Source organism: Eretmochelys imbricata, chromosome 5 (genome assembly GCF_965152235.1).
Source record: "Eretmochelys imbricata isolate rEreImb1 chromosome 5, rEreImb1.hap1, whole genome shotgun sequence".
Taxonomy (NCBI): Eukaryota; Metazoa; Chordata; order Testudines; family Cheloniidae; genus Eretmochelys; species Eretmochelys imbricata.
Window position 1 is genome coordinate 91,535,158 of NC_135576.1, and position 13,437 is coordinate 91,548,594.

General features: G+C 42.4%; 1 protein-coding gene across 1 annotated transcript in view; it reads left to right on the top strand.

Annotated features, from left to right (window-relative positions):
• SLC28A3 (solute carrier family 28 member 3) overlaps nucleotides 1-13,437 on the top strand; it is a 73,643-nt gene that overhangs the window by 34,635 nt on the left and 25,571 nt on the right. The window contains exons 5-8 of the mRNA XM_077816388.1: nucleotides 3,723-3,912; nucleotides 6,144-6,288; nucleotides 10,286-10,399; nucleotides 12,797-12,874. Coding sequence (XP_077672514.1) covers nucleotides 3,723-3,912; nucleotides 6,144-6,288; nucleotides 10,286-10,399; nucleotides 12,797-12,874 — 527 coding nt within the window. The remainder of the gene's footprint in view (nucleotides 1-3,722; nucleotides 3,913-6,143; nucleotides 6,289-10,285; nucleotides 10,400-12,796; nucleotides 12,875-13,437) is intronic.

Genomic DNA, 13,437 nt, shown 5'->3' on the forward strand with positions numbered 1-13,437 from the left:
CCTAAACTCTTAGAATAACTAGCAGAATAACTCAAGAGAGAGGCTTCCCAAGAACAAGTCAATGTTTAATGTATCAATTCTACAAGTAACAACTTGCCTTACAAAATACTGTTTCATTGTTATAAGCAAGCAAAAGCAGGTAATTATTTATGTATATTAAGTATTCTGTTGCCCCACATTTTATCCAGGAAGCTGTCATGTGTCAAATCCATTTGTAGCTAGTTACTGCAGGCAACAAATTTGGGGCCTAATCCAAAGCCCATTTAAGTCATTGGAAAGACTCCCATTGATTTCAGCAGGCTGTGAGTCAGGCCCTTGTTGCATAGTCCAGTTTACAAAGGCAAATCTCTGAATGCTTCTCCTTATTTCCACTAATATTCTCCACTTTCATGCATATCGTGGAAGATGGAATAGGCACCATTATTTTTAAATCACTCAGTTTGTTCACAAGTATCAGGGGGTAGTTGTGTTAGTCTGTATCCACAAAAACAACAAGGTGGCACCTTAAAGACTAACAGATTTATTTGAGCATAAGCTTTCATGGGTAAAAAACTCACTTCTTCAGATACATGGAGTGAAAATTACAGATGCAGACATAAATATACTGGCACATGAAGAAAAGGGAGTTACCTCACAAGTGAAGAACCAGTGCTGACAAGGCCAATTTGATCAGGGTGGATGTAGTCCACTCCCAATAATAGATGAGGAGGTGTCAATTCCAGGAGAGGCAAAGCTGCTTTTGTAATGAGCCAGCCACTCCCAGTCCCTATTTAAGCCCAAATTAATGCTGTTAAATTTGCAGATGAATTTTAGTTCTGCTGTTTCTCTTTGAAGTCTGTTTCTTAAGTTCTTTTGTTCAAGGATAGCTACTTTCAAATCTGTTATAGAATGTCCAGGAAGATAGAAGTGTTCTCCTACTGGCTTTTATATGTTATCATTCCTGATGTCCGATTTGTGTCCATTTATTCTTTTACGTAGGGACTGTCCGGTTTGGCCAATGTACATGGCAGAGAGGCATTGGTGGCACATGATGGCATATATAACATTAGTAGACATGCAGCTGAATGAGCCCCTGATGGTGTGGCTGATGTGGTTGGGTCCTCTGATGGTGTCACTAGAGTAGATATGGGGACAGAGTAGGCAATGAGGTTTGCTACAGGGATTGGTTCCTAGGTTAGTGTTTCTGTGGTGTGGTGTGTAGTTGCTGGTGAGTATTTGTTTCAGGTTGGGGGGGCTGTCTGTAAGCAAGGACTGGCCTGCCTCCCAAGGTCTGGGAGAGTGAGGGATTGTTTTCCAGGATTGGTTGTAGATCGTTGATAATGTGCTGGAGAGGTTTTAGCTGGGGCTGTACGTGATGGCCAGTGGTGTTGTTATTTTCCTTGTTGGGCTTGTCCTGTAGTAGGTGATTTCTGGGTACGCGTCTCGCTATGTCAATCTGTTTCCTCACATCCCCAGGTGGGTATTGTAGTTTTAAGAATGCTTGATAAAGATCTTGTAGGTGTTTGTCTCTGTCTGAGGGATTGGAGCAAATTTGGTTGTATTTTAGGGCTTGGCTTAGACAATGGATCGTGTGATGTGTCCTGGATGGAACCTGGAGGCATGTAGGTAAATGTAGCGGTCAGTAGGTTTCCGGTATAGGGTGGTGTTTATATGACCATCACTTATTTGCACTGTAGTGTGCAGGAAGTGGATCTCTTGTGTGGACTGGTCCAGGCTGAGGTAGATGGTGGGGTGGAAATTGTTGAAATCCAGGTGGAATTCTTCAAGGGCCTCCCTCCCGTGGGTCCGTATGATGATGATGTTATTAATGTAGCGCAAGTAGAGGAGGGACGCTAGGGGATGAGAGCTGAGGAAGCATTGTTCTAAATCAGCCATAAAAATGTTGGCATACTGTAGGGCCATAAGGGTACTCACAGCAGTGCCACTGACTTGAAGGTAGAAGTTGTCCCCAAATCTGAAATGGTTGTGGGTGAGGACAAAGTCACAAAGCTCAGCCACCAGGTGTGCCGTGGCCTCATCAGGGATACTGTTCTTGACAGCTTGTAGCCCATCCTCATGTGGAATATTAGTATAAAGAGCTTCTACATCCATGGTGGCCAGGATGGTGTTTTCAGGAAGATCACCAATGCATTGTAGTTTCCTCAAAAAGTCGGTGATGTCTCGAAGAGAGCTAGGAATGCTGGTAGTGTATGGCCTGAGGAGAGAATCCAAATAGCCAGATAATCCTGCTGTAAGAGTGCCGATGCCTGAGATGATGGGGCGACCAGGGTTTCCAGGTTTATGGATCTTGGGTAGCAGATAGAATACCCCTGGTCGGGGCTCTGGGGGTTTGTCCATGTAGATTTGTTCCCATGCTGTAGCAGGGAGTTTCTTGAGCAGATGGTGTAGTTTCTTTTGGTACTCCTCAGTGGGGTCAGAGGATAGTGGCCTGTAGAATGTGGTATTGGAGAGTTGCCTGGCAGCCTCCTGTTCATAATCCGACGTGTTCATTATGACTACAGTACCTTCTTTATCAGCCCCTTTGATTATAATGTCAGAGTTGTTTGTGAGGCTGTGGATGGCGTTGAGTGTACAGCTGAGGTTTGTTCACAGAACACATGCTGCTCCATAGTATGTTTCACTTTGCCCCAGTGATCAAAGAAACTGCCTTCTTCTAATATATGGTAGGCTTTATTCAGCCAAAAGTACAACATTGAAGCCCCTAAAAGCGAATTTTTATTTAGATTACTTTAACACAGAAACAGAATTATTTCTTGTTTAATCTGGGGATTATTGTTTAATGTACACCTTAAATCAGTTGTTATTAGTTCTTCTCTGCTGGTTTTTTTACTTATCTATTCCTCATCCCTGCCCCATGTCCATGAGCCAGGTCTCATCTCATCTCTCCGCCTATCCCATCTGCTAGCTATAGGTTCCAACCATTCTTATTTAACTGCTTTGCTTTCCCCTTCCTCATAACTGTTTATCCCTGAAGTGTTTATAGCGCGCACATCAATGTAGTAGCTTTGTTATCTACTGTTGCCGCAAAGCCTAGTTCTCTCTCTCTCTCCTAGAAATACTTCCTGCCCGCTTACTGGTTCTCGGCCTTCAAAACTCCCTTAATCCAACCACAGGGCATTATCCAAATTCCGTGTCTACTTTTTACAACTATTTGCATCACATCACCCCATACTTCTGGCACCAGGCCTGTAATCTGAATGAACATTCACTGGTTTTGTTTTTAATGAAACTGTGGACATTACTACCATATGTAACATTGCTAGTGGTGCTTACTTCCTTTGTAAAGTTCTTTGAGATTTAAGGATGAATAGTGCTATTTATGAGTTTGGTTTATTATTATTACCTTGCTGCTACCTTAAAAATGGACTTTGCTTTGGACATACATCAGAACCCCTTTCTTTCCCTACTTCCCAGTGATGGGATTTGATAGTGATTGAATATGTTGTATGTAATAGCACTGTCCATATTTAAGCCAGGAATCACGAAGCTATCCTTCAGGACAACACTGAAGCACATGCTTAGCTTCAAGCTCATCATTAAATCTCATTGAAATCAAGTGGAACTTAAGTACATGTTCAAGTGCTTTCCTGAATTAGGGCTTTACTTTCCTATTTCCTAATTAAAGCTCAAGTAAGTAAATAGACATCTGTTGTGTGTTTGGCTTGGTTGCTTTTTTTACAGGACAGATGTAATTGACATACGTATGCTTGTTTCCTTGACAGTTTACCTGGTGATAGTCATTGCAGCATGTGTCCTGAATTTTCAGAGAGCCCTGGCTCTTTTTGTACTCACTCTTCTAGCCATCTTCTTCATCTGCTGGGATTCTTTAATGGCCAGACATGAAGACAAAATTGCTGAGTTCTTTTCCCCTTGTGAAAGATTTCTGAAACAACAATGGTTTTGGCTAAAATGGTAAATGAAACTGGCTTCTTACTTTATGCAGAGGGACATAATGCCATTAAGTTAATTTAGCCTTTTAACTGTTTATAAATTTAGGATTTCACTGGACCATTTTTTAAAAACCATTTACTGTTTTCATTGGAAAGTGAATGTGAATGCAAGCACCTTGAATGATTCCTTCTCCAATATTAGATCACTGCTATTCAAACCATTACTTAGCACTCAAGTTGTGTCAGGTTCCCCATTATAAAGCATAATTCTCAGGGCTTTATACATATCTAAGATGAACAAATTGCTGAAGTCTGAAATGTATTATATCTATATCTAATCTGTCTAGGTACTTATATGGCCCCATCACTGTGGTATCTGAGCATAATTTACCCCTCAGGAGACAAACATGTCTACTATGCAAAATAACATGTTATTAACAAAGTGGTTGGTTATTTGGAGCAATTAGAATCAACTAATACCTGGCAGCAAAAGGAATATTACATTAGAGTGATGTGCCGGAGGGGAATCTTAAAGGTTCCCATCCTGTTAAAATCCCGACACAAAAGGGAAAGGAAATTGGCCAAAATGTCTGCCTCTGATGCAGTTCACACCCCTTTCTCAGTTATTCTAGGGCTCAAAAATATTTCTGAAGAGCAATTTTTTTTTTTTTTTGTCTTTGGGAGGGATCTGTTTGCACTTAATAGCAGGGATTTTCACGTGTTTTTCTGTGGAAAATGACTGTGTGCTCATAAAGGGCCTGATTCTTCTCTCACATATACTGATGTAAATCCAGTGCTTCACTGGAGTTAATCCTGATTGACACCAGTGTATCCATCCTGTGGTCTTCACACACACCACTCAATCTAATTATAAAAGTTGAACATTATATTGTCTCCAGGCAGTAAGAACAGAAGTAGTCATAGTGGGGGCATGTTCACTGGGAGAGAGAGGGCAAAATGGGAACAAGCTGGGAACACCCCCTCTGCCCAGCGCTGTCCTGGACCCAGAACACATTCCTACTGCCCCACACACATTCCTGGACCCAGAACACATTCCTACTGCCCCACACACATTCTGGGGGCAGTAGGATGCAGATGGTGCATGTGGTAGAAAACTGCAGAGAGGAGCCAGTCAGACACTCTAGCCAGAAGAGACAGAAGCAGCCAAAGCCAGGACCTCTGGACATTCAGAGAATGTTCTACAGTTTTAACTAGACTTTCTCTGCTCTGTGCTAACTGGCACTTGCTACAACCCACCCCTCACCCTATTTCTTTACCTCAGGTTCACACCACACCTGCCCCTCTTACCATCTTCTCCCCTTCCCTATCCTCCTAACCCACTTCCCTTCCTGATCCCCTCCTAAGTAAACCTACCCCAAAAGTAATAGGCCATTTTCTGCCATCACATTGATCACTCTGCTTGTGCATTCTACCGCTTCCCCCACCCTGTGTCTCATCTGTTTAGATTGTAAGTGCTTAAGGGCAGGGACCATATTACGTCCTAGCATAATAAACATGCTGATTAATAGTACAAAAGAAGGCTAGTCTAGTGGTTAGGGTACTAGCTTGGCACCTGACAAACCTAGGTTCAATTCTGTGCTGGTGTGGGACTTTCAGCTTGACCACTGACAAGTTATTTGGTCTGCGTGCTTCAGTTCCCCATTGATACAATGGGGATAACAGTAAAGCCCTCCCACAGACAGGTTTTACTAGGGTAAATACATGAATGTTTGTGAGGTGTTCAGATAATACAATAGTGAGGGCCATATAAAATAGATTGTTGATTTACAGTAGCTGAGGCTCCGTCCCTGCACATTTTTTCATGACAACCAAGTGCAGCTTGTTTGTTGCTTCCTTCTTTGGTTATAGGTATGAGAAGATGTTGTTGTTTAAAATGGGCTAACAAACAGATTCCTCAGTCCCTCCCCCCTCTGCAGGCAGGCTTTGTCCTATACAGGCACCCCCCACATCCTCACTTTTCACACTTACTATCCAGTCACCCTATGTGAGTGACAGATTTTTATGATATTCATATTGCTGCTGGGGTAATATTATCTCTGGGTAATTGCCTATTTATGTAGAGATGTATTTTTAAGAATTTGCCATGGGTGCTCAGAGGCTGGGATGGGTGGTATTTGATGTAGCAGTACTGGTCTGAAAAAACTAAAAATAAAATAGAAATTGGAGTAATTGATATCTCTTCTTTTTATTAAGATATTGTTTATGATATTATATTTGTTTCCCTTTTGATAGGGTGGTGTGGATAGCTCTAATTGCAGCTATCATTTGCTGGCTCATCTTTGACACTGCCAGACAGGGAACCAATCAGCTCATCTCCTTTGGTGGGCTTGTGATGTATCTTCTCTTGACGTTGATTTTTTCCAAATACCCAACCAAAGTAAGTATTTGGCTAACTCTTGATCTTTTCCTTCATTTTGACTAGGTCTTAAGAATGTACTCACTAGGACTGACCAGTTCCACCCCGCCAACTGCAATTTACACGTAACTATATAAATTATCTACAAACCTAACTGTAGTTACGATATTTACTGTACTGCACAGGCAACCTGAATTCCGGCATTTCCTAACTTGAGTGCTGGACTTTGCAACTTTATTTTTTAATGTAGTATTGAGAGGTACCTATATGGTCATATGCATGGATGCATTTGGTCAAATACTTGTACACTTACAAAAATCTTAATCATTGTTCTGATATCCAGCAGTCACAGTGGGCCTGACTCTGAAATCCTTACTAACGCTGAGTGGTACTTCATGTTAAGAGTTCCACTGAAGTCACGATGTATTTTTGTGAAGTCAGTGGAACTGTTTACATACAACACTACTCAATTTGAATAAGAAAATGCAAGTGGGAGTTGCAAAATTGTGCCCAATAAGAGCAATAGAAAATCCAGGATTCTCTAGATTTAGACTCTGACTATAACATTTTCTATGTTCTGTAAAATTAAAATACAAGTCTATACAGTACATTTTCACCATTTCTCTATAGTAAGAAAAGAAACCATTTCACTCTGACTTCATGTAAAAACCACAGTACATGTTACATTAAATAATTCAGGGTCAATTGGTGAAAATTATCTTTGTTGTTTGGCTGGCACTCAGGCTTCAATGGTCTAAGTCCCTTTCTACGTATGTTCAAATAATCCTATTGACAATGAAGACACATTTGCTAGAAGGATATCAGCATGAATCTGTTTTAGTAGTATCCAGTAAAAGAGAGAAGGGTAGCATCAATGGAAAAATGGAATGAAGTACACTTCAGTATCTCCTAAAACTTTAAAAAACAATGGGCCAGATCTTACAGTCCTTATTCATTTTACGTTGTGTCCTTAATCAGATGAAACTCCTGTTAATTTCAGGATTTGCCACAATGGGAGTTTTGCCTATTTTTAAGGACTGAGTACAAAATGAATCTGTACTTTAGAGATGTTGTTTTCTCTAGTAGCAATGGCCAGGCCTATTAGAGCATTAGGTAGGGTATAACTACATGGAAAGAGATAGGAAGCATGTAGGATGCAAAGTATTCATTCAAAGCCCTCAGACGTGCAAGGCTTCTGCTCTAATTCACTCTATTTACCCCTTCACTATATTTTCTAAATATGCCTGTTGGTTTATTTATCTTTGTTTTCCAAGGAAATGTGATAGCCGCTTCAGTACTCTGCACTGGAGAGATTTTTGTAAAGGTTGTGCTTTGATTGCCACAAATCCCTGTTCAATTTTTACTTGCTGTTTTTATGCATAACATTAGTGTTTTTCATCTGAGTCATACATTAATCCACTGTCTGGTTCATTAGATTTCACAAAGCCTCCTGTAACACTTCTGTATCTATGCTGAAGCTTTCCATAGCCAAGGGAAAGAGCAACACACAGGACTCTATGAGGATGCTTATTTTTTCAGTCTGTCCTCCTGATAGCCCCTTCTATTCCTGAATAATGACTGTTTGGCTTTTACCCCATAATCAGTGGTGAGCTGGAACCGGTTGTTAAATTTTGAAGCAGTTTTAGAACTGGTTGTTAAAAATTGTTAGGGCTCCCTGAGCTCCTGGCCGGGGAGCTCCCCCGGCCCCTCCCCAACCTTCCCCCCCTCACAGAGCCACAGTGTGCCTCACCGCTGGCGCCAGTGCTCTGGACTGCTCCTGGGCAGCTCTGCAGCTCTTGCCGCTTTGAGTGGCATGGTAAGGGGGTGGGGCTGCGAGCTCCAGCGGGCTGCGTGGCATCCATATATGCTGCCCTGAGCAGCATGGTAAGGGGGCTGGGCCGGGGCTGGGAGGAGGGGTTGGATAAGGGGCAGGGAGCGCTTGGAGGGGGCGGAGGTTCTGGGCGGGTGGTCAGGAGATGGGGAACGGCAGGGGTTGGGTAGGCATGGGAGTTCCGGGGGTCTGTCAGGGTGGTGGTGGATGAGGTCAGGGCAGTCAGGGGACAGGGAACGGGGCAAGTTGGGTAAGGGGTGGAGTCCTGGGGGGGCAGTTAGGGTGGTGGGTCTTGGGAGGGGGTTGTCAGGAGACAAGGAGCGGGGGTGGGGGTTGATGGGTTGCGGGTTCTGAGGGGGGTAGTCGGGGGCAGGAAATGGGTGGGCGTCAGATAGGGGGCAGGGACAGGCTATTTTGGGAGGCACAGCCTTCCTTACCCGGCCCCCAATACAATTTTGCAACCCCGATGTGGCCCTTTGGCCAAAAAGTTTGCCCACCCCGGTCTAGTTTATTATTTTATTAACAGGGGTCGCACTTGCCTCGTTCGTTATGTTGATATGTGTTTAATAAAGCAATACTTTGTTTCTATTGTAATAAACATGTAAAAATGTTTGGTTTTTTTTATTGTTAAGTATGACTCCCAATGTCTCAATGCATTGCTGCCACTTATGGAGAAAGGTGCAAAAAATACATACTGTGGCACATCCCTTAAATCAGAACTTTTTATAGGGAACTGGTTGTTAAGATTTTGGCAGCCCATCACTGCCCATAATCCTTTGCAAAGCATTACTACCAGCAACTGAAGTGAGAATTAATAAGTGCCAAATCTGGTGTTCTCCCATGGGTCTTCATTACATCTAATTGGCCTATTTTATTAAAGTGGGAGCAAATCAGCAAGGCTGAACCTTACTTCAGTCCTTGTAAATTGATCAGATTTACAATATACAAACTGTGATAGCAGAGCAGAAAGCCTGAAGTATAGGGTTATAGTCACCAATTCACATTTCCAGATGGAATAACCCAATAATGAATGCATGTATATTATTATAATCATAACATTTAACACACATGTAGCCCTGTCAGGGGCAGGCCGTGGGCAGCCTGTATACACCAGTCAGTTAGCTAGTTGCAGTCAGAAGACAAGTAGTAGGGTCAGGGGCAAGCCAGATACCACAAAGTTAGGCTCAGGAACAACTTGCAGGCAGGAAGGAAGTAGCAAAGTCAGCATCAAGCTGGGTCAGGATACCAGGAAGTCAGAGTTAGGCACCTAGTTAGAGGCAGCAGGCAAGTAGCAGTCAGGGATGAACCAGAGTCAGAAGTCAGAGTCTAGGGTCCACAGCAAGGCAAGGCCTAGAGCATGAGCAAGCAAGCATTGTTGCTCAGACAGCTCCCTGTGTTGGCTTCCTAGTTTATCAGTGGGCTGCAGGGCAGCCACTCAGGCCCTGCTGGGTGGTACTTCCTGCAGTATCTAGCTTCAGGGGCTCCTCTAACAAAAACCCAGCCTAAACTTCCTATGCAGAAGCATCAGCACCCTAGAGCCCACAGGTTCTTATAAGCCCTTTTTATTCATAGATGTTCAAGCACTTTACAAAGTTGGGGAAGCATCATTCTCCCTATTTTACAAATGGGGAAACTGGCATAGTCAAGTGCAATGACTTACCCAGATCACATAGTGAGACAATAGTAGTCTCCTATTTCTCAGCCCAATGCTTTATCCAGTTATATGAGCAACATCATGATGTTATATTAGCATCTAGTGATATGTTCACTGCTATGATGATAGAAGAATCATGTGCTAACATTTTCATTGTCTGTTGCAGTCACATAACAATTATTTCACCTCTGTACTATACACAGGGAGGAATGTGTCTCTTGTTCTTTTCTTATTATTGTTCATGGTTTGTGCTCTTCAGGGCTCAGCATGCACTGCTCCATCTTTATCTGAGCAATTCTAACTTGGATCAAAAGGGAGCATCACATTGAGGGATTTGGCATTAGTCCATCACTCCATAGTAAAGAGGAGGGCAGCTGTGGTAACCCAAAGAGATGAAATCTCTGTATGCTCCTTTTTGGCAGCCCCAAAACACTACAGTGTAGCTAAATGTATCATTAATTAGATGTATGTTAAACTAATATATTTCTTTTCATATCAAGTGATTTCTATATTTTCATTTTCTGTATGGCTAGGTTGCCTGGAGACCAGTATTTTGGGGAATTGGACTGCAGTTTATTCTTGGACTTGTTACTCTGAGGACTAAAGCAGGATTTGATGTATTTAATTGGCTGGGTAGGCAGATACAGGTAAGGCATTAGCCAAAAAAAAGAGTTCTTTTCTTTTTAACATTTTCATTATTAGGGTATTTATATTTGAATCGGGGCATGTTGACTGCAAAAGTAAATAAGACACTAATAAGAGAAAGTTTTATATGTTCTGCGCAGTATAAGTCTGCAGTCACCTATTATTCAGAAGAGCTGCATTCTGTTACACATGAATACAGCACTAGAAACAGTCAATTAGCCAGATTATCAGAGTCAAACGTTTGTTTCTTGAACACAACTGTTACCCTCTTTTCCTCTTGGGATGATATGTGGCTTTGTTCCCAGACTAATGCACCTGGTGTTCCATAAAGTCGATTGGAGTTTTGCCATAGAAGTCAAAGGGAGCAGAATCAGATCCTTACTGTTTTGACTTCCTGGGAGAAATAGGGTCCTCTGTGCGGTAACCTGCCCAGTGATCAGATCCAGTCACCTCATTTCTCTCTGCATACTGTCTTCAAATGAGCATGTTATTCTTATGCCTAATTGTCAGGCCTAAGGCTATGCCTACACTACAAAATTATGTCTACCTAACTTACCTTGTCATACAGCCACCACCATTATCAAATCACTTGTGTATGTGCACACTTGGCTTCTTGTGTTGGTTGTGCACGTCCTTACCAAAAGCACTTGTATTATTTGTATTGTCAGTGTGGGGCATTGTGGGATGGCTCCTGAAAGCCAGTAACAGTCAACATAAGCTACACAGTGTCTACACTGACACTGGGTCAACCTTATTACAGCAACCATAAGGCTACGCCACGCAGGGAGGTGGTGTTACTAAATCGGTGTAGAGAGGCACTTACATTGCTGGGAGCCAAATTTAAGTGAAGACGTTGACACAAGGCTGCTTACGTCAACTAGCCCTGTAATGTAGACCAGGCCTAATAAACAACAATTAGAACACGCCCCATTCTTGATTGACCATCACCTCATTTGGGCTGAAATCAGAACCCACCCAAGCACCAGGCAAGAGTATCATACTGGTCCACTCACAGAAGCTCATGGTCCAATTCTGAAACATCCTTGCAAGAAACTCTGTCCACTGAAATGCCATGGAATAGAAGAGCTAATGAGACACTGTCACCACAGCCACTGTCACTCTAGCACCAAAGCCTGCACTCCTTGTCCCCACCGACCCCATGGTTCTCAGACCACCTGCGATAGAAGAAACAGAAGGAATCAAATTCAAGCATTGGTGGCAGAAACACAAGTGGAGATGGAGATAGAATTCTGCATAAAGAGCTGCTCATTGAGACTAGCGTGACTTTGTAGCATTGCTGGAGTGGATGCTGCATCCAGTCTGAGCTCCTACATGTGGCCAACCTGCAAGACAACTGATGTAAAATAATCATCCATTGCTGGAGAGTAACAGTGGAAAAGGTGGACAAAGTGTTATACAGTGAGGGGAATTCAAACTTTTGGCACAAAAACATACTGCGTCCCTCTCTGATAGCTCTTAAAAGGTACAGTTGAATAATCCAATGTAGACAAATAATGGGGCACTATTCCCACATAAAAATTTTATTAAAATATAATTACCCCCATTCAGAAATTAACCCTGAAGTATGTCCACTAATCTCCAGGAAACAAGTGTCCCTGGTGTTTTCAACCTCAAATATCATCCTTTCCTTGCCATTCTGACTCAGAGGGGGCTGGGCCGCTCAAACATTGATCCTACCTGGCACATGGCCATTCTTTTGACAATATCTTCTTTTTACCCTCAGGCTTCAATTTGAAAATGGTTAACTTATTGCTCATAATTGCTCTGTGAAATTCTGCCAACAGGAAGAGGTTTATGTAGAATTTGCAAATGCACCTCAATGGCATCTGTGCAGAGTGAAAAGTAAACACTTCCTTTGGACTAGCATTTCGCCACTGTCCTGGGGCAGGAACTGTCTCTTACTACACGTTGAACTGTACTTAATGGGTCCCCAATCTCAGCTGGGACCACTAGCCACTTCTGTAACACAAATACTAAATAATATTAATTAATAATGAGCAGGTGGCTGGGTGGTTCTGCCCCACCCCAAAGGAAGGTTTAGGATGGTGCACACTACTCCCCTTTCTACAGCTGGTCAGCTCAGTAGTCTGGCACAGATGGGCAAGTGTGACTTATGGCTATGTCTCTCATCTGCTCCCTTTGAAGCACTGTTCACCACTGGTCCTAGAGAGCAGATCCTGAACTACAATTGTACTTGTTCATTGGACAAGATGCAGAGCAGAAGGAAGTCGCCTCACCTCCCCACGAGCACCTGCAATAGGGCCAACAGCCAGTCTCACCCTTTCTAATTTTTTTAAATCTGTGCAATGTTTGCTTATTATTTAGCAGTGACCCTCTGCTTAAAACAGATGCTTTGTTTGTTTGTTTTTTCTCTTTAGATTTTCCTGGAATACTCTGATAATGGTGCTAAATTTGTGTTTGGTGAAAAATATACAGATCATTTCTTTGCCTTTAAGGTAAACAGCTATTATATATGTTGTATTTTACATATAGTTGACCACAAAAAGAGTCTCATTGGAAAACATGTTCCATGTACGATTTACAACATGTATGCAATTACCAATGGGAGAGGAAATGTCCAGGGGACAATCTCCGCATTAAGACGTGACCTACACTATGAAAAAGTTGGGGAACTGGGGATTAAACTTGCCATTTAATGTTATGTATTTGTTTGCTTTAAATGCATTTAACAGAGCTGCACTAATTTACATTTTTGACACGATGACATTATTAGCAGACATTTTCAAAATGGAGGCATGACAAGATACAGGGGTCTTAACTGGTCAGTGGTAACCAGAGGGTTAACTTCTTATCTTATCTTATCTTCTTATCTTATCCTCCTTCCCACAAGTACTCAGGGAAAGATGACAGTACTGAGATATCATGGAAATAGCTGTCTCATAAATACCATGGATAGGTGGAAAGAATTAAGAAGAGGCAGGGCTGGAGGCTGCAGGCCAATAAGGTTCACTAGTAGGAAGGCAAGAAACTCCATAAAAATAGCTGTTTAGGGGACAAA